This window comes from Hyla sarda, chromosome 7 (genome assembly GCF_029499605.1).
Source record: "Hyla sarda isolate aHylSar1 chromosome 7, aHylSar1.hap1, whole genome shotgun sequence".
Lineage (NCBI taxonomy): Eukaryota > Metazoa > Chordata > Amphibia > Anura > Hylidae > Hyla > Hyla sarda.
In genome coordinates this window covers 74,550,402-74,576,753 of record NC_079195.1, presented here as the reverse complement: position 1 = coordinate 74,576,753, position 26,352 = coordinate 74,550,402, and the positions used below count along the sequence as shown (strand labels likewise).

At 41.5% G+C, this 26,352-nt stretch overlaps 1 protein-coding gene across 2 annotated transcripts in view; it reads left to right on the top strand.

Annotated features, from left to right (window-relative positions):
• The window catches only part of NT5C2 (5'-nucleotidase, cytosolic II), a 111,300-nt gene that overhangs the window by 72,666 nt on the left and 12,282 nt on the right, over positions 1 to 26,352 (top strand). For both annotated transcript variants that reach the window (XM_056529660.1, XM_056529661.1), the window contains exons 6-17: positions 96 to 187; positions 4,726 to 4,783; positions 5,939 to 6,032; positions 7,143 to 7,196; positions 7,440 to 7,523; positions 8,222 to 8,263; positions 12,657 to 12,764; positions 19,182 to 19,248; positions 20,103 to 20,273; positions 21,941 to 21,992; positions 23,151 to 23,211; positions 23,708 to 23,884. In XM_056529660.1, coding sequence (XP_056385635.1) covers positions 96 to 187; positions 4,726 to 4,783; positions 5,939 to 6,032; positions 7,143 to 7,196; positions 7,440 to 7,523; positions 8,222 to 8,263; positions 12,657 to 12,764; positions 19,182 to 19,248; positions 20,103 to 20,273; positions 21,941 to 21,992; positions 23,151 to 23,211; positions 23,708 to 23,884 — 1,060 coding nt within the window. The remainder of the gene's footprint in view (positions 1 to 95; positions 188 to 4,725; positions 4,784 to 5,938; positions 6,033 to 7,142; positions 7,197 to 7,439; positions 7,524 to 8,221; positions 8,264 to 12,656; positions 12,765 to 19,181; positions 19,249 to 20,102; positions 20,274 to 21,940; positions 21,993 to 23,150; positions 23,212 to 23,707; positions 23,885 to 26,352) is intronic.

The following is a 26,352-nucleotide window of genomic DNA, read 5'->3' as shown; positions in this document are numbered from 1 at the left end:
AAACATTGATACTGAAACATGATTTGTTTCTCTTAATAATAATAAAATATATATATATATATTTCCTTTAACAAATTTGATTCTTTTCTCCACAGGCCTGAAATAAGGGAGCAGTACCCAAATAAATTTATTCAAAGAGATGATACAGATCGGTTCTACATCCTTAACACCTTGTTTAACCTACCAGGTAATGAAACATTGTCATCTCCTACAGTTTGTATGACTATTACATAAAAAAAAATAAAAAAAAAGCTGACAGCTGACTGTCTAACAGTATAAGACGGAGATCACTCTTGAGCGCTCAGCTTCACTTATACCAGGTAGGAGTTCCTCAAGCTTGAAAAACATGAGGAGCTCCTCTGATGACCTCTTTTGATTGGTCTTAATGAAGTGTTAGGATGTTGTTAAAGGTAGAAAATGAATTTTTTAAAAATTGATGTATTGGTGTGTGGTTTATTCTGTTTAATAACCACAATCCTCATGATTGAGTGAGAAAGTAGGTGATAGCATAATTATGTAGAAGACGATGAATGGCACTCACCAGATTCCAGATGTGAAGGTAAGATTTATTCAATGAAAGTGCAAGGATACATACATGGCAAAGGGAGAGCACGGAAGCCGTCCATGCTGGCGGTGATAGCTAATTTGTGCACACGAAAAAGCTATCACCTCCAGCATGGATGGCGTCCGTGCTCTCCCTTTGCCATGTGTATATCCTTGCACTTTCATTGAATAAATCTTACCTTCACATCTGGGATCTGGTGAGTGTCATTCATCTTCTTTTGCACATGGCAATGACTGTTTTCTTGTGGATTTGAGCACCCCAGAATTTGAAGGCTGCGGACTGTTGTCTAGCTATTTGTACCAGAGAGGGGATTGTGTATGGAGAGCCGTGGTGATGTGCAGTGCTGAGTGCTGTCTCTTTAAAGGGGTATTCTGGGCTTTAAGGGGTACTCCGGTGAAAAACGTTTTTTTTTTAAATCAACTGATGCCAGAAAGTGAAAAAGATTTGTAAATTACTTCTATTAAAAATCTAAATCCTTCCAGTACTTATTAGATGCTAAATATTGCAGTGGAAATTCTTTTCCGTTTGAAACACAGAGCTGTCAGTTAACATCATGAGCACAGTGCTCTCTGCTGACATCTCTGTCCGTTTTAGGAACTGTCAAGGGTAAAAGGAAATCCCCATAGCAAACAAATGCTGTTCTGGACAGTTCATGAAATGGACAGAGATGTCAGCAGAGAGCACTGTGCTCGTGATGTCAGCAGACAGTTCTGTGTTTTAAAAAGAAAAGAATTTCCGCTGTATTATTCAGCAGCTAATAAGTATAGGAAGTAGAGGTGCACCGGAATGGAAATTTCAGAACCGAAACCGAAATAAAAAAAAATGTCGGGCCGAAACCGATACCGAAACCGAAAATGACTTCTCCTCGTCTTCTGGTAAAATGCAGTGCTCCGCTCATTAGATTCCCCCACATTAGATTGCCAGCTCCCCCACATTAGGTCGGGAGTTCCCCCACATTAATAGGCAGCTCCCCCACAATAGTAGGCAGCTCCCCCACAATATTAGGCAGCTCCCCCACAATAGTAGGCAGCTCCCCCACAATAGTAGGCAGCTCCCCCACATTAGGTCAGCATTTCCCCCACAATAGTAGGCAGCTCCCCCCAACAATATTAGGCAGCTCCCCCCCACATTAGGTCAGCAGTTCCCCCACATTAGGTCAGCAGTTCCCCCTCAATAGTAGGCAGTTCCCCCTCAATAGTAGGCAGCTCCCCACAACAATATTAGGCAGCTCCCCAAAACAATATTAGGCAGCACCCCCCACATTTGTAGGCAGCTCCCCCCCCCCACAATATTAGGCAGCTCCCCCACAATAATAGGCAGCTCCCCCACAATATTAGGCAGCTCCCCCACACAATATTAGGCAGCTCCCCCACATTTGTAGGCACCTCCCCCCCAACAATATTAGGCAGCTCCCCCCCCCACATTTGTAGGCAGCTGCCCCCCAACAATATTAGGCAGCTCCCTCCACAATATTAGGCAGCTCCCCCGCACAATATTAGGCAGCTCCCCCCCAACAATATTAGGCAGCTCCCCCCACATTTGTAGGCAGCTCCCCCCCACATTAGGTCAGCAGTTCCCCCACCCCACAGACATACAGCTTCCAGCCATATACAGTGTATGGCTGGAGGCTGTATGTCTGTACTGCTGCCCCCACAGTGTTCCGGTCACCGCTCCTCCGGCCCGGGGTCACATCTACTGCTATGGCCTATGGACCATAGCAGTAGGTGCCGGGACCGGAGGAGCGGTGACCGGAACACTGAAGAAGATGACGCAGTCACTTACCAGGCCCCGGCCAGCGCGTGTTCTCCTGCGACGATCCTGCGGTCGTCCTGCGTCTCTATGGTTGTACGCACGGGACGTCAGTGACGTCCCGTGCGTACGACCATAGAGGCGGAGAAGCGAGGGACCGAAGGAGGATCGCAGGAGGACGCCGGGGAATGGTGAGTGACCGGCGAACATCCTTATGTCCCGAAAAGATTTTTCGGGACACAGGGATGTCCGGGATAGGAATACTTCTTTTTATGTGCCGGGCGCTGGGGGAGGAGCGGACGCATGCATGGTGCAAAAAAACACCTCACACCGGCTCCCGTGTGTGGCTGCAGGCAGGGGCCGACCAGAGCATATAAAACCTAATACTGTATACTAAAAACCAGGGGGCCTCCAGCTGTTGTGAAACTACAACTCCCAGCATGCCCGGACAGACTTTGCCGGTCCGGGCATGCTGGGAGTTGTAGTTTCACAACAGCTGGAGGCCCCCTGGTTTTTAGTATACAGTATTAGATTTTATATGCTCTGGTTGGCCCCCGCCTGCAGCCACACACGGGAGCCGGCCCGGGCACATAAAAAGAAGTATTCCTATCCCGGAGAGCGCGCCCCCCCAGATGTTGCGGCCGGGAGGTGGGTCATTATCGGCACATTTTTTGTTGTTTCGGCATTTCCCCGAAACAGCTATTTTCGGCCGATATGTATCGGCCGCCGATATATCGGTGCATCCCTAATAGGAAGGATTAAGATTTTTTTTAATAGAAGTAATTTACAAATCTGTTTTAACTTTCTTGCACCAGTTGATTTAGAAAAAAAAAGTTTTTCACCGGAGTGCCCCTTTAACTAACTTTTAACTATCCTGCCCATTATGAAGAATGATGCTAGTTCTACATATTCTTGCAATACCGCTCTGCCGTGGATCATCTTCTTTTCTTCCTCACAAGCCAGCCCCTCTGATGCCGGCGTCCCGTGATCTCGGCAATCTGCAGAATGCGGGAACTCCGGCATGTCAGTACATACAGATGGACCACAAACGTCATCAGAGGGCTGACTTGTGAGGAAATACAAGAAATAGCCGAGCCCCCTGTATACCAGCTGCCGCCTCGAGCCGCAAAGGATTGTGAGACGAACATCATCCATACCTAAATGGAAATGCTAGACCTGAGGGGACCATATAAAGAAGAGCAGAGCAGTATAGCATGTAAATGTAGGACTAGCATAATTCTTCATAATGGGCAGGATAGTTAAAAGTTAGTAAAGCCCAGAATACTTCTTTAAACAGACTTAGATAGCGTAATTTTGTTTCACAACATTCATGTAACAACATCTTTGTTCAGAACATTGAAATCTGTGTCATCATGTCTGTGAAAACAGAGTTATGTGTAATGTTCAGCGTCTGACCCAGATATATATTTCTCCTTTACTGCAGTTTATGGTTATAGGGCGATTTGTTGTGGAAGTAAAATTTAACAAGAATGTGCACTTTAGATAGCTTCGTTTTAGAAACCAGGATCTGCGTCAGAATGTTGTGGGGTCATTGACTGACTGTCTCCATAGTCAGGACAGAGCAAAGAATGGAACATCACTGCCAGCAGAAGATAGTCACTCAATCCAATAGATCAGTGATCTTCAACCTGCGGACCTCCAGATGTTGCAAAACTACAACTCCCAGCATGCCCGGACAGCCAACGGCTGTCCGGGCATGCTGGGAGTTGTAGTTTTGCAACATCTGGAGGCCCGCAGGTTGAAGACCACTGCAATAGATGAATAAATAATTTGTAATAATATTAAATTGAGGAATTGCAGATTATAGTGCCATTTTAATGAGACTGATTCATGTCAAACAAGAACATAAAGAATTAAACTAGTTAGTCCTAAGATTTCACAGAATCATTTTTTGGGTGGTTGTATTGCGCATCACTCTCAGCCAATTGTAAAACACTCCTGACTTTTCTGATTGGCTTAGAGAAGCACCTGACTATACTCCTCCCAGATGTTCTTTTCGGCTGAATGCTGGACATTATTATTAGCATTCTACTTCTGGCACAACTAGGTTTATATGGGGAGCTCATAGCAACCGATCTTCTAGGTGCCCCATTTCTGTTACATGACAGTGATGCCTAATATAATTTCTCTTGATATATTTTGTTACAGGGAGCCTGTCATCACTATCATGCTGTCTGAATCACAATGATAGATAGAACTTGCCCTATACCCAAACAGGAAGAGATCTATCAATCAAAGCTGGTGGGGCACAGAGGAGCTGCTGGGGAAGTGATGACAGCTTCCCTTTAAATTCACTTCATAATTCACTTATGCGCATACTACTTTAGACCTCACTGCTACATTAAAAGTAACTCTAGTATTTCTTTCCCCCTTCCTTCCCTTCCTTCCAGAAACCTACCTGCTGGCATGCCTGGTTGACTTCTTTACTAACTGTGACCGGTACACTAGGTAAGGGCTCATTTATATAACAGTGCCTATGATCTCGTGTTTTTTTGTTTATTAAAATAGAAAAAAGGGACAAAAGTTGCATCATGTGCTGGATTATTAACATGGTTAATTATTAAATGTTGTGTTAGGGGCACAACTCCCATGCAGGCCTTGAATATGATAGGTGTAGTAGTTCCACTGATCAATGCTCCCAACTCATCCCTATCCTATCTTTAAAGGGGTATTCCAGGCCAAAACTTTTTTTATATATATCAACTGGCTCCGGAAAGTTAAACAGATTTGTAAATTACTTCTATTAAAAAATCTTAATCCTTCCAATAGTTATTAGCTTCTGAAGTTGAGTTGCTGTTTTCTGTCTAACTGCTCTCTGATGACTCACGTCCCGGGAGCTTTGCAGTTCCTATGGGGATATTCTCCCATCATGCACAGCTCCCGGGACGTGACATCATCATTGAGCAGTCAGACAGAAAACTTCAGAAGCTAATAACTATTGGAAGGATTAAGATTTTTTAATAGAAATAATTTACAAATCTGTTTAACTTTCCAGTTGATATATATAAAAAAGGTTTTGCCGGGAATACCCCTTTAATGTTCGGTCAATAATAGAACTATACACCGACTTGAGTCCTAAAGCAAGGATACTTCCACATATGTTCTCATGTTTGTGTTACCAACCTGTATACGAAACCAATGTAAGGCTATATTCACATGGTGGAATGTCCTAACAGAAAATTTCTGTGGGGACCGTCTACAGACAGCAGAGAGCAAGCAGAACATGCCGCCGTTAGGACTGCTCGAAAATACATCATCTCATAGACAGAAATGCATTTCCTTGCAGAATCTACAAAAACATTGAACATGTTCAATATTTTTGCGGAAGCAAATCAGGATTTCTTGTGAACAGAGCAGCAGAATCCCATTAAAATCAATAGGACTCTGCTGCTATGGAATGTCCATGCGGAGGATTTATGCCTAATTCCGTGCGGAAATTCTGCCGTGTGAACATACCCCAACATGATTCTGCTGGTTCTTAAGGTTAGGCTGTATTTTTTTTAGTACTGCACTCATATCTTATGTATTTCTATATACTGTTACATATTCTGTTTCACCTTCTTGTATTATGATTCTCATAGAGCATTTCTTTTTATACTGCAGTTGTGACAAGGGGTTTAAAGATGGAGATCTCTTCATGTCGTTCCGCAGCATGTTTCAAGATATCAGGGATGCTGTGGACTGGGTTCATTACAAGGTAGATCCTGACCTGTGACCCTAACCTCAGTCTATTACCTGCCAAGATGTCTGTTTTTAGTAAATCACCAAAAGATATTGCTAAAGCGTGGTACCAGCCCTCTGTTTTTCCTTAAAGAAATGAATGTTACTATTAGTTGTTAAAGGGGTATTCCGGGCAAAAATATTTTATCCCCTATCCGAAGGATAGGGGGTAAGATGTCTGATCGCGGGGGGGCCTGCCACTGGGGGCAGTTTCCTAAACTGGAGACGCAGCTCCAGCATAGAATGCGAGTGCTGCAGGGAGATCGCGGGGGGTCCCAGCGGCAGGCCCCCTGCAATCAGACATCTTATCCTCTATCCTTTGGAATAAAATGTTTTTACCTGGAATACCCCTTTAATGTGGGGCATCCCCTACACACTCTGACGATGTCCAGTCAGTGCTCTTTATATTACATTATGTGGGGGGACTCTTTTCTGACAATTTGTGTAATATTGTTTTTCTTTTATCTAGGGTTATGTTCACATTTGCTTACAGTAATCCACTCAGGGGTACAATCAAGGTTTCTGTCTCTTCTGATGGTAAAAATAGCGCTGTGCTATTCATGTTGTCGGAACCGCAGTAATTTTCACTGCACCCCTTCTTGTTATAAGTCAATAGTGGTCCTTTGTGCACCATTTAGATACATTGTGTGACTTATCCGAAACAGTAGTAGTAATAATAATTTTATTTATATAGCACCAACAGATTCCGCAGAACTTTACAATTTATTGTCAACGATGGTAAAGGGGAAGTTACACCTGATGAAGTTATCCCTGTCCACAAGATAGAGGATGACAACCTAATTGGTGGGGTTTCAACCACTGGAACCTCGCTGATCCCACGAAAGGGGTCAAAATTGTCCCCCGAATAGCTCTCCTTTCATTCTCTATAGGGTCTCTGAACATTGCACAGCTCAGCACTTAGCAATGTTTGGTGGGACCTCCACTGATCAGCTTGTTATCCCCTATCCTGTGTATAGGGAATAACTTTGTCAGATGGGAATACCCCCTTAACATATGTCTTCCTTACAGTTAATTAGCCACATGTCTATCTGGCAGAACACCTAATTTATGCATCTTTCTTTCCCAGGGATCACTAAAGGAGAAGACTGTGGAGAATCTGCCAAAATATGTTGTGAAGGATGTAAGTGCATTTTAAAAAAATTATTGTTTTTTTTGCTCTTAAATCCAAGAGGGTCTCATGATCTTCTGGATTTATCATTTTTCCTGCTTTTTGTTGTAGAATTTAGCTTGTAAAAATAGGTAAATATTTTATTTAATTTTATTTTTTTCATATTTTTTTTGTTATTTGACCCTTTTTTTATTTTATTTTTTTTATTTTTTGTAGTGGAAAATTGTCTTTTGACCTCTCTTCTTTTACTTCCAGCATAAGCTGCCTCTTCTGCTGAGCCGAATGAATGAAGTAGGAAAGGTTTTCCTAGTTACAAACAGTGACTATAAATATACCGACGTAAGTACTCATTAAACATTCTTATCGCTTTATGTTGCCAGGGTACCGGGTAGAGCATGTCATCCTCTCTATGCCAGTTGAATGTAGTAAAGTGACTGAATTTAAAGGGCCAGGATAAATGAAGTGTTACACAATAACATTAGAAGACAAATATGTAAAGCAGCTCATGAATATACCTCCTGGTCAGGTAACACCCCCTGGGTGTCAGTGTATCACTCACTATGGAGTCTTGCTAACTGACTTGGACTGACTTAGACATCTCTCTCCAAAAGGAAAGATTTAACCCAATCTGCAGACAACCTGTTTGAGGGATTTTACCACTCTGTACTGCTGTTTATACATTGACTGAGTCCTTTTATGGGTGCAGTGACATAATTTTCCTGTCACAGGGTACTCAAGCTAAACTGGAAGTGTTTTTATCTTCTTTAAATAGGAATGAAATGAACATTACATTTATATTAAAATATGAGAAAAAGAGAATGAAATCTTCTGAACGTTGAAGGTTGTCATAGCTGTTCATAAGACTGTCATCAGCTCCTTGTTGCATGCATTCTCCTAGCTCTAGCCTATATTTTGAAACTTTTTTTAGGGAGATATTTACATGTTGACATTTTTTTTCCATCAGATTTTGTGACTAAACTCTAATAAATATTAAATAAAATTCTAATTTCATGCTATTTTTTTTTTTATCCTTCTAGAAAATCATGACTTACTTATTTGACTTTGCACATGGACCGAAGGTATGTTATAACCTGCACAGTTCTTAACCTGCTCAGTACAATACACAGGATCTTCAAATTATGGACATTTGTTTCTCTTTCACTTTGTAAATGTTAAGCAGTTAAAGGGGTCATCCAAGATTAGAAAAACATAGCTGATTTCTGACAGCACCACATCGGTTTCTGTAAGGTATTGAAGCTCATTTCCATTTAAGTTAATGGAGCCACGTTTTAAAGGGGTATTCCAGGATTTTTTAATTTTTTTTACTATGCTACAGGGGCTGCAAAGTTAGTGTAGTTCATAATATAGTGTCTGTACCTGTGTGTGACGGTTTTCTCACAATTCTTATGTGATTTTCACCCCAATATTTATTTATAACAGCATACAGAATTACTGTTGTCTCAGATTTTTCCCAGCTTGCAATGCAGTCGAGACCTGACTCACTAGTCACTGATGACAGGGAGCCTGTCTGCTTCACTGGGTGGAGGGATCAATCTGCAACTAATGCAACAGCTGTAGGCACCCTGATTGAAAACCACAGGTCTTTTGAATGGATGCAGCTCATTAATGATTCAATGGGTGGGGTGGCTGATGTGTGGGAGGGAGGAAAATGGAATTGTGGGATTTGTAGGCAAAAGAAGAAAACTCAAACAGGAAATACCAGTTCGCAAAAAGCAGCCACAGTATTATGGTAATCTCACAACATAGCCATTATCTCCAAAACAAGCGCAGATCCTTCCTAAGCATGTCCATTACTGTCTGGCAGGTATGTACTAAAATCACCTTATGGTGGATAACCCCTTTTAAAGGGGTACTCCGGCGCTTAGACATCTTATCCCCTATCCAAAGGATAGGGGATAAGATGCCTGATCGCGGGGGTCCCGCCGCTTGGAACCCCCGTGATCTTTCACACAGCACCCCATTTATAATCATGTCCGGAGCGTTTTTGCTCCGGGTCTGATTACTGCCGGTCACAGGGCCGGAGTGTTGTGACGGCAAAGCTCCGCCCTGTGTGACGCCACGCTCCGCCCCTGTCAATGCAAGCCTATGGGAGGGGGCGTGACACCTTTGGATAGGGGATAAGATGTCTAAGCACCGGAGTACCCCTTTAATACCAAACACAACATGCAGACAGGTGTGGTGCTGTTTTTAGAGGAAAGCTGCTATTTGTAATCCTGGACAGCCCCTTTAATGCTCACTGTAGACAGACAGATTATACAGCTCTAATACAGTTATATACTAACTATTACAATTAAATGTGCAAGTAGCTCTTCTGAGAGGTTGTTGCTTGCAGTCAAAATTTTGCAATTTATTGGGGGTGATAAAGAAAAACTGTCTAGATTTTTGTGTAAACAAAGAATAAGTTTTCTGAGAATGTACCAGGTTTTTAACAGTAGCTCAGGCTGTTTGAAAATCTGGTGCATTTGTAGATTGTCATAAATCTTCTATTAGTTGCCTTTTTTTATTAGTTTATCGCAAAAAATTGGTGCCAAAATCTGGTGCATTTAAGCTCTGCCATCTTGCCAAGCAAGGCAAAAAAAAGTATTTAGACCCTTGAAATTTAGCCTGTGGGCCTCCTCTTTCTCTTGATCATCTCTGAGACATTTCTACTCCTAGATTGGAGTCTCCTGTGGTAAATTCAGATGATTAGGGATGACACACCCCTGTCTATGTAAGATCTCACAGCTAGCAATGCATATTAGAGCAAAAACCAAGCCATGAGATAAAAAAAACTGCCTGTACAGCTCAGAGACAGGATTGTTTTGAAGGCACAGATTTGGAGAAGGGAGCAAAAACTTATTCTGCAATGAAAGTTCCCAAAAGCACAGTGACCTCCATAATTCTCAAATGGAAGAATTTTGGAACAACCAGGACTTTTTCCTAGAGCTTGCCTCCTACCAAATTAAGGACATTGGTAAGAAAGGTGACAAATAACCCAATGGTCACTGGCTGATCTCCAAAAGATCCTGTGTGCAGATGGGATAAACTTCCAGAAGGTCAACCATCACTGTAGCACTACACCAATCAGGTGAGCAAGTGATGAGAAAGAAGCTAAGTATAAAACACATCAAAGCCTGCCTGGAGTGTGCACCTCAAGGCTTTTTTTACGAGAAATAAAATTATCTGATAAAACCAAGATTGATGTTTTGGTCCTTAAAGGGGTATTCTGGCCAAATACATCTTATCCCCTGTCCAAAGGATAGGGGATAAGATGTCTGATCGCCGGGCAGCCTGCCGCTGGGACCCCCCGCGATGTCTGTCTCGGAAACCTCTTTTTTGTGGTGTGACATCACGTCTCCAGTCCCGGAAACAAAGAGGTTTCCGAGACTGGAGACTCGGCCCCGCATAGAATGCGGGTGCTGCACAGAGTTCGCGAGGGTCCCAGTGGTGGGCCCCCGGTGATCAGACATATTATCCCCTATCCTTTAGATAGGGAATAAGATGTATTTGGACAGAAAACCCCTTTAATTCTAAGCATTTTATCCAGAGGAAACCAGGCACAGCTCATCACCTACCCAATATCATCCCTACAGTGAAGCATAGTTGTGGCATCATCAAGCTGTGGGAGGTTTTTCAGTGGCTGGGACAGAGAGACTGGTCAGGGTTGAGAGATAGCTGAATGAAGCAAACTACAGAGATATTCTTAATGAAAACCTGATCTAGAATTCTCTGGACCTAAGACTGGTCAGATGATTCACCTTATAACAAGAAAATGACACAGCCAAGACAACACATCAGCGGCTTTGAGACAACTCTGTGAAAGTTCTTGAGTGGGCCAGCCAGAGCCTTGACATGAACCAAAACAAATATGTCTGGGGAGACCTCAAAACTGCATCCTCTGACAGCCCCCATTCCTGACAGAGCTTCCGCCACTGAAAGAATGATTTTGGTCATTTGTTTAGCTGAATCAGGAGGAAAAAATTGCCGTCTGTGGGGACGGCTTTGTCCACGTGGTCCTAGCGCTGACTGATTCAATCAATGCCGGCCACCCTTGGAATCTCCATCTGAAATTTTTCTGAACAGAGATTCCTCATCATGAACCCTGCTTAAAGGGTCTAAATACTTATGTCAATGAAATATTTTAGTTTTGAATAACAATATAGAAAAAAAAACATCAGTCACCAATTATTTGCTAACTTTAGCTTGTCCAATGGCCGTTAACGGGGTATGACGTAGGCTCCCGACTCGAGCGCGCGTCATACCAGCCAGCCCTTAGCTGATTCCTACAGCTGGGGGCCGGCGTTAATAGCAGACTTGCCGCTGCCGGCTATTAACCCTTTAGATCGCCGCTGTCAAAGTTGAAGGCGTCGTCTAAAGGTGCCTGTATTCAGTCCCTGGTGCTTACCTCTCCTGCTGCGGCGGCTCCGGTGCTTAGAATGATAAAGCCTGGCAGGGCCAGGCTTTATCAATCGAGCGCAGAGCACACAGATCAATGGGATTGTATGTAATCCCATTGATCTGTATGAGGAATCAAATGATTCCTCCTAAAAGTTCCCTAAGGGGACTAAAAGTGTATAAAAAAAGTTTAAAAACATACACATTAACCCCTTCCTTATTAAAAGTTTAAATCACCCCCCTTTTCCCAAATTCCATATAAAAAATATATAACCATAATAAAAATAAACATATATGGTATCGCCACGTGCATAAATGTCAGAACTATAAAAATATATTATAAATTAAACCGCACGATCAATGGCATACGCGCAAAAAATTCCAAAGTCCAAAATAGCGTATTTTTGGTCACTTTTCATACCATAAAAAAAAGGAATAAAAAGCGACCAAAAAGTCAGATCAAAACAAAAATGATACCGATTAAAACTTCAGATCACGGTGCAAAAAAATTAGCCCTCATACCACCTCATACACGGCAAAATTAAAAAGTTATAGGGGTCAGAAGAGGACAATTTTAAATGTATTAATTTTCATGCATGTAGTTATGATTTTTTCCAAAAGTATGACAAAATCAAACCTATAGAAGTAGGGTATCATTTTAATCGTATGGACCTACAGAATAAAGATAAAGTGTCATTTTTACTGATGAATGTACGGCGTACAAACGGAAGCCAATAAAATTTACAAAATTGTGTTTTTTCTTCAATTTTGTCGCACAATGATTTTTTTTTTCTGTTTGGCCATAGATTTTTGGGTAAAATGACTGATGTCATTACAAAGTAGAATTGGTGGCACAAAAAATAAGCAATCATGGATTTTTAGGTGCAAAATTGAAAGGGTTATGATTTTTAAAAGGTAAGGAGGAAAAAATTAAAGTGGAAAAACAGAAAAAGGCTTGGTCCTTAAGGGGTTAAGCTACTTGTTGTTTTACTCCAGGGTAATTTTAACCATTTTTTTTTTTGTCTCATGTTAGAAATAACTAGTAGTAATGTATGTATCTGGCTTTTTCTCATGCAGCCCGGGTGCCAACATCGGCCTTGGCAGTCCTATTTCGATTTAATTTTAGTAGATGCAAGAAAGCCTCTATTTTTTGGGGAAGGAACCGTGCTGAGACAAGTAGATACCGTAAGTGCTTCTCTTGTTGTTTTCCTCTTTGTTTTACTACACCAAATATGCTTTTCTCCTCTAATCAGCCTTCAGATGTGTGCAGCTATCATCCAAAGGAGAAGTAAAAAACAAAGCTATTTTAAAATATATATTGTTAGTAGCTAGGAGAGAGAAGTGGAAGGGGCTGCTTCAAAAAAAAAAAACACTAAGCCCAGAAAAAAGGACAGCATAGGGCTTGTTGGAGCTATACCACACATGCTGAACTAGAACTACTAATATAAGTTGTACACATAGCGGTCAGATTTGTCTTGTAACCTTGTGACAACCTGACCAGGTTGGACTGGCCCATCAGAATAGTTCTCCCCAAAAGTACAGCAGAAGACGGTCAACCTATAAAAGAAGGATTTAGGGCCCATCACAAGTTCTATTGGGTTTATTCACAAATAACAACTAAAAGCTGTCCAATCTTCACCCCTCATATTTAACAGCAAAATGAGCTGAGCAGATTGAAATATATTTTTGTGTGAAAACATTCTGTATAACTAATAATTTATTCTTCGTCCACCATGACAGCCACCAGAGAGAGATGGTCCCCTTGGACCTAATAGGAACTGAGAGTTTAAAAGCCCCTCCCCTCCCACACCACCTCTGTGTTTTCCTGTTCCTATCAGGTCCAGGTCAGAGGTCCAGGGTCTGTTTGTATGGACTCTGGGAATTTCTTTTTGTTTAAAGTTTTGTTTTTTCCTTGGGCTGGGTTACGGTCCCTTTCTGGGCTCCCTAATCCTTTTACCCTCCTTGGTCATGGAGAAGTGTGTCTTCTCTGCCTCCGGGTAGTGTGGGGTACTGCGCTCTAGCAGAGCTATATGTCCCCACACTAGGATACGTTAAATGGTATCCGCAGCCTGTGTGCCCCATGCTTGCACGGGCTGCTCATTACCACCGGGGCTGGCGAAGCTCCATGCGGGCTGTCTGCAGCTGATCTGGTGGGGGGCTGCGGTCTCCTGTTGGCTCCCGGTCTCTGGTTTCCCTCCGGCCGGATGTTCCTGCAGTGTTCAGCTCTGTTTGTGGTCCAGGGGAAGCTGGGTGCATGTATCGGCGTCCGGAAGTTCCGGGCTGTACGGATGTGCCGTCAGAGGGCGCCAAAATTTGAATTCCTGTTTGTATAAAGGTAGGAAATTCAGTTTGTTTCTTTGTCTATGATTGTCCTGTGGCTACCATGGACTCACAGGCTTCCTCCAAGGTGGATCCTATGGAGTAGCTTGTTTTTCCAAGTACTGTAAGTATTTTCCTGCATAGTTTTGCCGCAAATATGTCACCTATTGTTTAGCCTCTTATATGTGGTTCCTTTTTTCCTTAGCAAGATAAGGAACCTTTGCAAAAATCCAAAATGAAACTTTGGAAATGTGTGATGTGTTCCGCTAAATTAGCTGAGGCATATAAAAAAAACAGCTTGCAAGCTTGTATATCTAAAGTGGTACAAGAGGAGAATCCGTGTATTTCTTAAGATATGCGATCACTTATTCTCCAGGAAATACAAGCATCTTTGGTGGGCTTATATTTAAATCCTATTTTATGCAGTCAGTCATCTGTGAATGTTCCTCCTGCTGTTAATGTATTTCCAGCTTTTGCTAGTTCTGATCCTTCTGCTAGTATTGCTTCGGTTGCTACGGGTTACTTACCTAGTAATACTTCTCAAATCACCTCTGGATTTACGCCAATTGCCTTAAATCAAGGATTACTGATGAACCCCAGTGTGCTGCCTAATATTCCTAGAGGGGTCGGAGTGACTTTCAGCCACCATCTAAAAAAGCTAAACTGGTGGTTGATTCTGACTCAGGTGAATGATGATACTGAGACTCTCATTAAAGCAGTTGGGGATGTTATGGGTTTACAAGAGGAGGAGCATCCTATGACTATACAGGATGACATTTTTGGTGGATTGAGACCCAGAAAGAGAATTGTATTTCCCATACACGAAAATATTAAAAATAATATTGTAGATGAATGGCAAGAGCCGGGGAAAAGAATGGTTTTACCTAAAAAATGTAAAGTCTGGTTTCCGTTTGATGATAATGAAATGGAACTCTAGTCTGAGATTCCTAAAGTAGATGTACAGGTTACAAAAGTAGTAAAGAAAATGTCTCTTCCGTTTGAAGATTCTTCTTAATTAAGAGATCCTATGGATCTTAAAATAGATGGGCTCTTGCGCAAAACTTGGAAAGCCACATCTGCAATACTAAATCCTAATATTGGGGCCACAAGCGTGACTAGAGCTTTGTATGTGTGGCTGTCTATTAGAGGATCACATTGAAAATAAGACGCCAAGAGAAGATCTTTTGTCATCTGTTCCCATGTTAAAACTTGCAGTGGGTTTCCTTGCAGATGCTTCAGTGGAAACTGACAGGATGGCGGCCAAATCTGCCACGCTTTGCAATTCATCAAGAAGGGCCTTATGGCTAAAGAACTGGAAAGGTGATAATACTTCCAAATCTAAATTGTGTTCTATTCCCTGTGTAGGAAAGGTAATGTCTGGAAAAAGCTGCAGATAGGAAGAAGGGCTTCCCTGAAGAAAAACCTAAAAAGCCTCAGAAAACTTTTTGTCCCCAAGGGAACAAGTTTTTCAATTATAGAGGTAAGGGAAAATCTAGGAGATGGAGCTATCCCAAGGGGGGTAAAGGAAAATAATTTATCCTTAACCCTTCCCAGACCCCCAAAAAACAATGACAGGAGGCCGGTAGGAGGGAGACTAAAGTTATTTTCTTCCCCAGTGGAAGGAAATTACTACAAATGCCTGGATCCTGAATTTGATAAACTCTGGATATTGAGAATTTTCTGCTCTCTCTCCACCAAGATTCCTAGTCTCAACCAGGCTTCTCTTCGCCTTCAAAACAGAATGTTAGAAGGTGTTCACAATCTGCTGCAGTTAGGAGCCATTTCTCAGGTTCTGTACTCAGAACAGGGCTAGGGTCACTATTCTTCCCTGTTCCTAGTCCCAAAACCAAATGGCTTTTTCCGTACTATAATAAACAACTTTATTGTGTGAAAAAAATTCTAAATGGAATCTCTAAAGAAAGCAATCCCAATGATTTCAGCTGGGGATAATGTTGGATTTGCATGTGCCTATTCATGCGGACTTCCAGAAATATCTCAGATTGAAGTTTGTCACAATGGGGATATTCTTCACTTCATTTGTAACCCTTCCATTTGGGATTGCATCAGCCCCCAGGCTGTTCACAAAATTGATGGTAGAGGTCATTGCCTTCTTAAGACTAAAAGATATTGTCATAATTCCCCATATGGATGATCTCCTGATTTCAGCAAGCTCTCCAGATCTGTTAAAAGTTCATCAACATCAAGTAATTTGTTGTTTACAAAATCTAGAATGGATCATACATCTAGAAAAATCAGATTTGATACCCAGCCACAGGAAGAAATTTCTGGGAATGATTCTGGCTGGGCTCAGTAAAAAGGTCCACAATCCTTCCGAAAGAAAAGATAGTTTCCCTTTGGGAAAAAAATTCAAATTTCCACAAGAAAAGGACTGTATCAGTAAGGAAAGCTATGTCGGTGTTGGGATCAATCAATGGAGAATGCTGCAAGCTCAAACTCTACAAAACCCAATTCTCATTGGAAAAGAAATTTCAGTTGAGGGAAACAAACTTGAAGAAGGGAGTACTTTGATACCCAGATGAGATAATAATAACAACTACAGACGCGAGTGCCTGGGGTTGGGGAGCTCATATAAATCCAGATTATTTTCAAGGTCAGTGTCCTCCACATCTAGAAACATTTTCCGCAAACTACAAGAAGTTGAGAGCAATATGGGAATCCCTACAGGCTGCCAAGCATCTGATAGTAAATCGAGAAATAAGTGTATTCAGACAATTGATCTCCTCAAGAATTTTTGTCTGGTCAGAAAGGAATGTAGCCTGAGGACATTGGACCCAGGAGAGTGGTCTCTCAACCCTCTGGTCTTTCAGTCTCTGATATCCAAGTGGGGATCTCCTTGCATAGATCTATTTGCATCTCGGAAGAATGTGAAAGTGGTTCTTCTCCCTGGATCCAAGGGACAATCCGGAGGCATTGGCCCAAACTTGGACTTTCCTCTTGCTTATGCGTTTCCTCCAATCCCTTTTATTGCAAGATCACTAGCAAAAATCTGGGACAGCAACTTAACAGTGATATTTGTAGCTCCTTTTTGGCCAAAAAGGGTCTGGTTCTGCCTTCTGAAGAGCCTAGCAATAGACAACCCTTTTCCTCTTCCTTTTAATGAACAACCTTCTTCTTCAGGGCCCAGTGTGTCATCAAGGCATTCGAAATCTACAGCTTACTGCCTGGATTCTGAGGAGTCCCTTTTAAAACAAAGGGGTTTATCTGAAAAAGTCGTTGCTACTCTTCTAAAAAGTAGGAAAAATTCTACATCTAAGATTTATATGAAGATCTGGAGGAAGTTTGTAGAATAGGTCGCTCCTAAAGAAAGGAATCTATCCAAACCTGAAGTTCCCTGTATTCTTGACTTTTTACAGGAAGGGTTGGAAAAAGGCCTGTCGGTAAGTACCCTTAAATTCCAGGTGGCAGCTTTGGGTGCAGTTTTCGATCAGCAAATCGTGGATCATCGATGGATTAAACGTTTCTTTAGAGCCTTAGCTAGAATCAGACCTAAAATTCCAATTCGAACACCCTCATGGAATCTTCATTGGGTTCTTTCAGACCTGACCGTTTCTCCCTTTGAACCTTTGGGTCAGATATCTCTTAGATTCTTGACACTCAAAACTGCTTTCCTAATTGCAATTACTACTGTCCGCAGAATTGGAGAAATTCAGGCTCTATCTATAAGAGAAACTTATATGACTGTCTCGGATGACAGAGTGACTCTGAAGTTGGACCCTGCTTTTTTTGCCAAAAGTTGTTTCTAATTTTCACAGATCTCAAGAGATTGTACTTCCGTCTATTTGTAACAATCCAAGGAATGATCAAGAGAAAATCATTCACACACTAGATGTTAGAAGATGTCTTCTAAGATATCTGGAAGTAACTACTCTTTGGAGACAAGATAACAACAAAGTTTCAGGGACCTACAAATGCAAGAAGGCCTCCAAAAGTTCAATCGCTAGATGGCTCAAAACAGTCATTTCGGAGGTTTACACATCTAAAGGGCAACCAGTTCCAAAAGGGTTGAGGCTCATTCTATTAGGGCTATGTCTGCTTCATGGGCAGAAAAATTAGCTGCATCCAAATCTGCAGAGCTGCCACTTGGTCTAGTTCCCATACCTTTTTCAAACATTATAGGCTTGACGTATCAGATAGCCAGGCCCTTTCTTTTGGGAGGAAAGTGTTGCAGGTTATTGTCACTCCCTAATTAGTTTATTTTGTATTTTTCTGGTGGCTGTCATGGTGGACGAAGAATAAAGTCAGAATTATGACTTACCGATAATTCATTTTTTTTAGTCCACCATGACAGCCCCTTCATAACCCCCCCCTTTTTTATATATTATTTATTATTGATTTATTTGTGTTTAATTATTTCATCTTATCCTGTCCCTAAAGGGTAATTTGTAAAACACTGAGGAGGTGTGGGAGGGGAGGGGCTTTTAAACTCTCTGTTCCTGTTCCTATTAGGTACAAGGGGACCATCTCTCTCTGGTGGCTGTCATGGGGGACTAAAAAAAAAAAAATTATCAGTAAGTTATAATTCTGACTTTTTTTTTTCTATTTAGACCTTTGGTCATCCTGGACTTAGAAGTTCACTGAGCAGTCCTATTTCGTGACTGGCTGCAGTCTCTCTATGCACAGTCATACAGGGAACTCTGTCAATCACCAAGTAGCCACACCCTCTGGACCAGGAGTGAAAAAATGACTAGTTATACCTAAAGCGTATGTCCAAAGTCATACATTCCATGCTGGGCGGTACCGTTGCTGTTGTCCCCGTACGACTTGCCTTAGCGCTTGTACCAGCCAGCATGGACTAACTATCGGATGGTAGTTTAACTTTGGATTTACACTTTATAATCTTTTCCCATAAATCTATAGGGTATATCAATCTGCTCAGCTCCTCGTACTCTATAACATACTACCTGCAGAATGGACTGTATTTTTATCATGACAGTTCCCTTTAATGAAGGTGTGCACAATGATACGAACATAAGGATGCAACAGTGGACATGCACATGGTTTGATGGCATTGATGGCAGGACCTAACCATGGTTTTCTCTGGCTGGTCCAAGGGATGACACTGCAACATGGTTAGATTGTATTGATTCCATAAAATGATCTATGGTTAATTGTAAAGCACTATATAGTGTTCTGCATGAGAACTTCCAGGCATGACTTGTTGGGTCTTTCAAACTATTTTCATTACACATCACATAAACTCACATATTAATCTGCCAGTATGTCATGTTTTAGAGTTTGCTTTTTTTTGTTTTTTTTCCACAGAACACTGGAAAATTGAAAATTGGCACCTACACAGGACCATTACAACACGGAATTGTGTACTCTGGAGGTATGATCCGTATACAGATAATAGTGATGTCTGTATGAATTTAAATCTCACCTACTTCTTAATGGGGTTCTGCTCTTTGAACAATCTTTACTTGCCAGGGTCCCTTGACAGTAAGTTAGTCACAAAGATTCCTACGTTCAGTGCCACCACAAGAAATTAAAGCGGTTGTCCAGTAAAATGTTATTTTTCTATTGTCCGCAGCCTGCCTAATAAAACACTTTAACTCCCCTTACATTTTCTGTGGATGCAGGACTAGACCGGAGAGAAGATGCGGATTTATCATTAGTATCACCCACACAAACCTGTCAAACAGGCTTGTAGTGCGGGTGATAATGATCAAAATGATACTTACTGCGTCCTGAACCATCACACCGTTCCGCCGTAATTCCTCTTCTTTGGTATATGCAAATTAGGTCCTTGGCATGAGCGGAGCTACGAACCGAGCTCCAGGAACTCTGACGTCATCTTCGCCGGGAGCGGATCCTAGCCAAACGCCGCTTCCAGGTGATAGCTCTCGTCACCGCTCTGCTCCATTAAAAAATCTAGTGCTTGGTTCCCTTTAACAAAGAACACAGGCAATAACCCAGAATTCCCTAATAGGTAAAATTTAAAAAAGTTTTAAAAATTGGCCATCCCTTTTAAGATGCCCATATATTAAGTTATGACACTTGAGACCAAAGAGTTATGGCACTTCAAGGTAAGAACTTAAACAGGGGGTTCCTAGTTTTTAGCCATTTATTTGTTAGTGATTGATCTTCAGATCACAAGAACTTCATTTAATCATAAAACTCCAAGTGTATCAAGCTTGGTTGGTGTTACTATGCATTTGCTTAAAATAACTTTTTTGTCTTTAGGTTCTTCCGATACTATTGGTGACCTATTGGGAGCAAAAGGAAAAGATATACTGTATATCGGTGATCACATCTTTGGAGACATTCTGAAGTCCAAGAAGCGTCAGGGGTGGAGAACATTCCTAGTCATTCCCGAACTGGCACAGGAGCTTCACGTCTGGACCGACAAAAGCTGTAAGGCACCTAAAACCATAGTAATGTTAGAGTAATACCGGATCAGCTGGCTATACTACTGTAGAGCGTAGGCGGCAAAGCTGGCAACTTAATTTTAAGCACCATTTAGCAGCTAATGCTTTTTTCATGTAATATGACTTAAAGTAGGGCATGGGATCTATGGCAGTATTCTATACTAGGCATTGAGGTGATAACATTTGTTTAACCCTATGTAGACTTGTAGTGTTTATAAAATACACAATTTAATATGTTTATTTTTGCATTTACAGTTTTTTTTGGGAAAGGGGTAGAGCAATGTTTTCCCAACCAAGGTCCCTTCAGCTTTTGCAAAACTACAACTCCCAGCATGCCCGGACAGCCTTTGGCTGTCCGGGCATGCTGGGAGTTGTAGTTTTGCAACAGCTGCAGGCACCCTGATTGGGAAACACTGTAGTAGAGCATAGATATAAGATAATGCATTCTTTTCTTACAAGGTCAGTCATAGGAGAATATTATATCACTAGGAGACCATTGAAACGGATACAGGTTTTTAAGGGAAGGGAGCAGACCTGTAAACTTGTCTCTTCATGCCGACTGTGTGTATAAGGTAACGTGCAAAGCTCATGTGTCTTGGTGCGAAAACCCCTTTAAGGGCTTGCACAAATAGTGTAAAGAAGTTGTCCCATTCTGCCTTCCCATTAGCATCACCTGATCCAGAATGTAGAATGCACAGCACAGTCCTGCAGAAATGGCATGGAGTTTTCTGACTAAAGGATGCAGTGCTGCTCGTCCTCATTAAGCTTGTGTCTTTTACTGTAAGCCTATATGATTTTACAGTAGTTTATATGTGTATAAGGTCAGCAAGTGACATAGTGAATATATATATATATATATCTGCATATTGGTTTCGGTCAGAAGATGAGCCCTGCCAGAGAAGTGCAGGGTGTGGGTTAAAATCTTTATATTGTGCAGGACATGTTTTCATGTCACCCAGAGGAACTTTAACCCTACATAGGATTGCAGCATCACTTGTGCATGAGGTGCCTCGTCAAGAGTCCACCACCTTTTTTGCTGAATGCCAAAAGTAAGATTTAATTTTTACCCCCCCCTTAATCCTACTCGAGTGCTGCTTCAAATAAAATGTATCTTTTACCAGTATATATTTAAATACGCACATGTACGGTGTCTTTCTTCTCGCTGTTTGGTTCTCGATTCCACTTTCTATGCTGTTTCTCACCCCGCTTTCTTTCCTCCCCATCTTGGCTGTTCCCTGACGTGTCCTTAGCCCCACGTCATAAATGTCGCCTGACGCCGCTTCATACGCTCACTGACTTGTGATTTTATGTGCAGCATGTCCAGTCAAGCTTGCACAATGGCAGAGCCATTTCCCCTTTGCTACTAGAGGGACCTGCCACCCGAGTAGTAGACCTTGTGGTAGCTGTTTGGGATAGATCCATACTGCACTTGTCATGAATCGGGCTGTTTGTTTCCCTCATAGTATCTCACATTTGGGTGTCTCTGGTGTCTCCTCTACCTTTCTGTGCCTTAGAAAGCTCTTGCTTTGTTTTTTAAACTGTCCGCTGCCTCTTCTTTATGTTTGCCTATAAGAGACACCATTATTTTATTTAGTTCCCATTAATAACCTTTGTCATGTGCTTCATATGCTTCTGTTATTTTATTCGATTTAGCCCTTTTTGAAGAGCTCCAGAGCTTGGACATCTTTCTAGCAGAACTGTATAAGTAAGTAGCATGAGATGGATAGGGATGTGTCATTGGTTATTGCCAAAGGTTATTTAGATAGAATTCTTTCTAATAGTGACTGTAGCTTAAATTGGTTATCCTAATATTACAACATAACACAGTTTTTCCCAACCAGTGTGCCTCCAGCTGTTGCAAAACTGCAACCAACTCCCAGCATGCCCTGACAGCCAAAGGCTGTCCGGCATGCTGGGAGTTGTAGTTTTGCAACACCTGGAGACATCCTGGTTAGAAAACACTGACATAACATCTATTCACTACTGGATCTCACATAATCACGGAAAAGGTGGGTCCCTTGAGCTCCCCCAATGTGAATGCAGCAGGGGTAAGCATACACTCCACGGCTCACTTTCTTTGAGACTGAGGAAGATAGTTAAGTACACTGCTTGGTTGTCTTCAGCAGTCCCTTAGTAAGTGAATGGAGCACCAACTTGCATGGTCGACCACCATTCTATTAATAGATTTATGGGACCCCCGTTCTCATAAACTTTGGGGGTCACAGCAGTTCGAAAACAGTTAGAGCACCTAATAAAATATGGAACCTAAATATAAAATGTTCTCTATTTGGAACAATTGACATGTACCTCATAAGGTTTTTTTTTTGCCTTCCTCTGTATCAACACAGTACAGTTGTAGGTTAAACTGGATAGAGTGTTGTCTTTTTTTCAATCTTGTAAATTATGTAACTAAGCTAGCTGGAGAATATCTGTTTAACCCCTTAAGGACGGACCCATTTTTTACCTTCATGACCAGGCTCTTTAAAAAAAAAAATTGACATGTGTCTCTTTCGGCGCTCGCGACGTATATATACGTCAATTTGCGTTAAGTCACAGGAAAAATGGACGTGTATATACGTCCATTTGCGGCAAGGGGTTAAATTTCCCAGCAACAATGTCTTCCTCAAGACTACAGCAATCTGGATACAGATTTGCTAGAAGTCCCCCAGACCTGCATGGGACTTCCGGTATATCCATATCCTGATTGGAGTTACAATTTAACTTATGTTAAACTGACCTATGCATTGGGTCCTGGCCCCAGACCAGATGCAGCAGATTTTGTAATGCTGTCAGTTTTGTATCTTTTCATCTCTGTACTATATTTTATTAATGATTTTTCTTATGCTTCACCATTAATTTTCAGGCATTTAGACAGTAGCAGCAATGAAAGGCCTGACATCAGCTCCATCCAGAGGAGAATTAAGGTATTACATGTTCGACTTTGTGTAAGATTTTGGATTTGCTGTGAATGTGGTATTTGGTCCCTGCACCTGATGTACCCCTGCTGATAATACAGAAACTATTCAAGCATTAGAAAGAAACTCTCTAGTGGCTCATTCTGTTTTGTGTAGATACTCTCCTTTCTTTTTGTTATAAAGGAAAATAATGACTTCACAGTCTCTTTTTTAGACATAAGCATTCCTTTCTTTGATGTGAATGGAGATAATATACATAACTGACTAAATCATTGCTAATTATTACTAAATTCTATAGTGCTCATAGTGAGGAATGGTAATGTCCAATGGTCGGTGTACTGAATACTGAAGTATTGTATTTATATGTAAATGGTAAATGTCTGCAACTTCATATTTGTTATATTGTCTCCCATTTCTTAGTTGAAAGTGACTCCATCAGCATGGCAATACAATAGATAACGGACCTGATTTATTTACAAATGTTCTCACATTGTGTTTCACGCAGAAAGTTACCCATGACATGGACATGTGCTATGGGATGATGGGAAGTCTTTTCCGCAGCGGCTCGCGACAAACTCTGTTTGCAAGTCAGGTGATGCGCTATGCAGACCTCTACGCCGCTTCATTCATCAATCTCCTGTATTATCCATTTAGCTACCTTTTCAGAGCTGCTCATGTTTTGGTGAGTCCCAGTTCCCTTTACCCACTACTAGTACTTGTAATTTAGTGTTGTACTAGCTGAGTACCCGTTGCCCGGTTTTTCCTTCCTAATCCTTGTTGGGGAGGAAAATCAACAAAGGAGGAAGCTTTTGACTTAATATCCTGTCCTCATATATTGTCCTCATATCTCGTCCTCATATCTCGACCTCATATCTCGTCCTCATATCCCGACCTCATATCCCGACCTCCTATCCTGACCTCCTATCCCATCCTCCTATCCTGACCTCCTATCCCATACTCATATCCTGACCTCCTATGCCGTCCTCCTATGCCGTCCTCCTATGCCGTCCTCCTATGCCGTCCTCCTATGCCGACCTCCTATGCTGACCTCCTATCCCAACCTCCTATCCCGACCTCGTATCCCTACACGTAATATGTGTACCAAGTATTATTGAAATATCTCCAGCCGTACGGAAGTTATGTGGGAACATACATTTCCCATTGATTTTCATGGGATTTTAAACAAAAACCCTGACCCTCACAAATGGGGGTAGTTAAGGGTTAAATTAACTATTAAATTTACTATGGACATATAAGTAACATGTGACCAAGTGTTATCGAAATATCTACAGCCGTTTGGAAACTATGCAGTAACATATATTTCCCATAGACTTGTATGGGACTTTACACAAAAACCCTGACCCTGGCAAATGGGGGTGGGTAAGGGTTAAAGGGGTTATTCAGGAAAAACCTTTTTTTTTATATATCAACTGGCTCCAGAAAGTTAAACAGATTTGTATATTACTTCTATTAAAAAATCTTAATCCTTTCAGTACTTAGGAGCTGCTGAAGTTGAGTTGTTCGTTTCTGTCTAAGTGCTCTCTGATTACACCTGTCTCTGGAATCGCCCAGTTTAGAAGCAAATCCCCATAGAAAACCTCTTCTACTCTGTCCAGTTCCCGAGACAAGCAGAGATGTCAGCAGAGAGCACTGTTGCCAGACAGAAAACAACAACTCAACTTCAGCAGCTGATAATTATTGAATAGAAGTAATTGACAAATGTTTTTAACTCTCTGGAGCCAGTTGATATAAAACAAAAAGTTTTTTTCCTGGAATACCCCTTTAAGTTACATATCCTATGTTTGTTGTTGACATATAAGTAACATGTGAGCCAAGTTTCATGTTAATATCTTTAGCCATTTGGAGGTGATGCTGGAACATACACACATACACACACACACACACACACATTGGGGGAGATTTATCAAAACCTGTGCAAAGGAAAAGTTACCCAGTTGCCCATAGCAACCAATCAGATTGCTTCTTTCATTTTGCAGAGGCCTTGTTAAAAATGAAAGAAGCGAGCTGATTGGTTGCTATGAACAGCTGGGCAACTTTTCTTCTGGACAGGTTTTGATAAATCTCCCCCATTGAGTTTTAGATATATATAATGTATATAGTATATATATCTATATAGTAATGCTGACATGAGATATTAAATCACTTATTTTGTTGGAGTGCTGCGCCTGTATCTGGTTTTTATCTTGGATGGACTCTGATCAAGTCCTTTGGGACGCTGGCACCAATTTTTTGGTTGGACTGGATAAGTAGTGCTGCTTTATTTTGGGATTATATATATATATATATATATATATATATATATATAGATTAGCAAACTATGTATTACACCTATTACACCCAAAGCAGGCCTAAAGAGGCCACGAATGACTGATCTGGATGCTAAAACTCCTATCTGCTGGTATAACTAGGAGAAGTTATACAATTTCATTGCAGAATGTGTTTTATTACGATGAATGGACAGCCATGTAGTACTTGGTTATGTCCAAGACTTTTCAGCAGCTCTCTTATGACTGCACCATAAGACTTGCTTATGCCCCTTTAACCCCTTAAGAACAAAGCCCATTTTAACCAGGACCAGGCCAATTTTCGTTTTTGCACTTTCGTTTTTTCCTCCTCCTATTCTAAAAATTATAACTCTTTCAATTTTGCACATACAGGACCCATATAAGGGCTTGTCTTTTGCATCACCAATTGTTCTTTGTAATGACATCAATCATTTCATAACCAAATCTATGGCAAAACAAAAACATATATTTCTCTATCGGCTCCATTGGGGGACACAGACCGTGGGTATATGCTGCTGTCTCTAGGAGGCTTGACACTATGGCAACAAGAAAAGTCGGCTCCTCCCAGCAGGGTATACCCGCCCACAGGCACCTGAGGTAATCAGTTTTAGCTTAGTGTCTAAGGAGGTGGACATGGTCTGGAGTTCTCTCTAGACCAGGTCTTATGTTTTATTATTTTCCTAGATTTAGGGATGTGTTAGCTTTTTATTCCGTTTTCTTTCCTGTTTTCAGGTGGGGCTCAGGAACTGTGGCTCACTGTTTCCCCATTGCGATTGAGGGGGCACAGACATTGCGTATATGCGCTGTTCACCCCCTCTCGCCAACGTATATGCGCCTGGGGTTG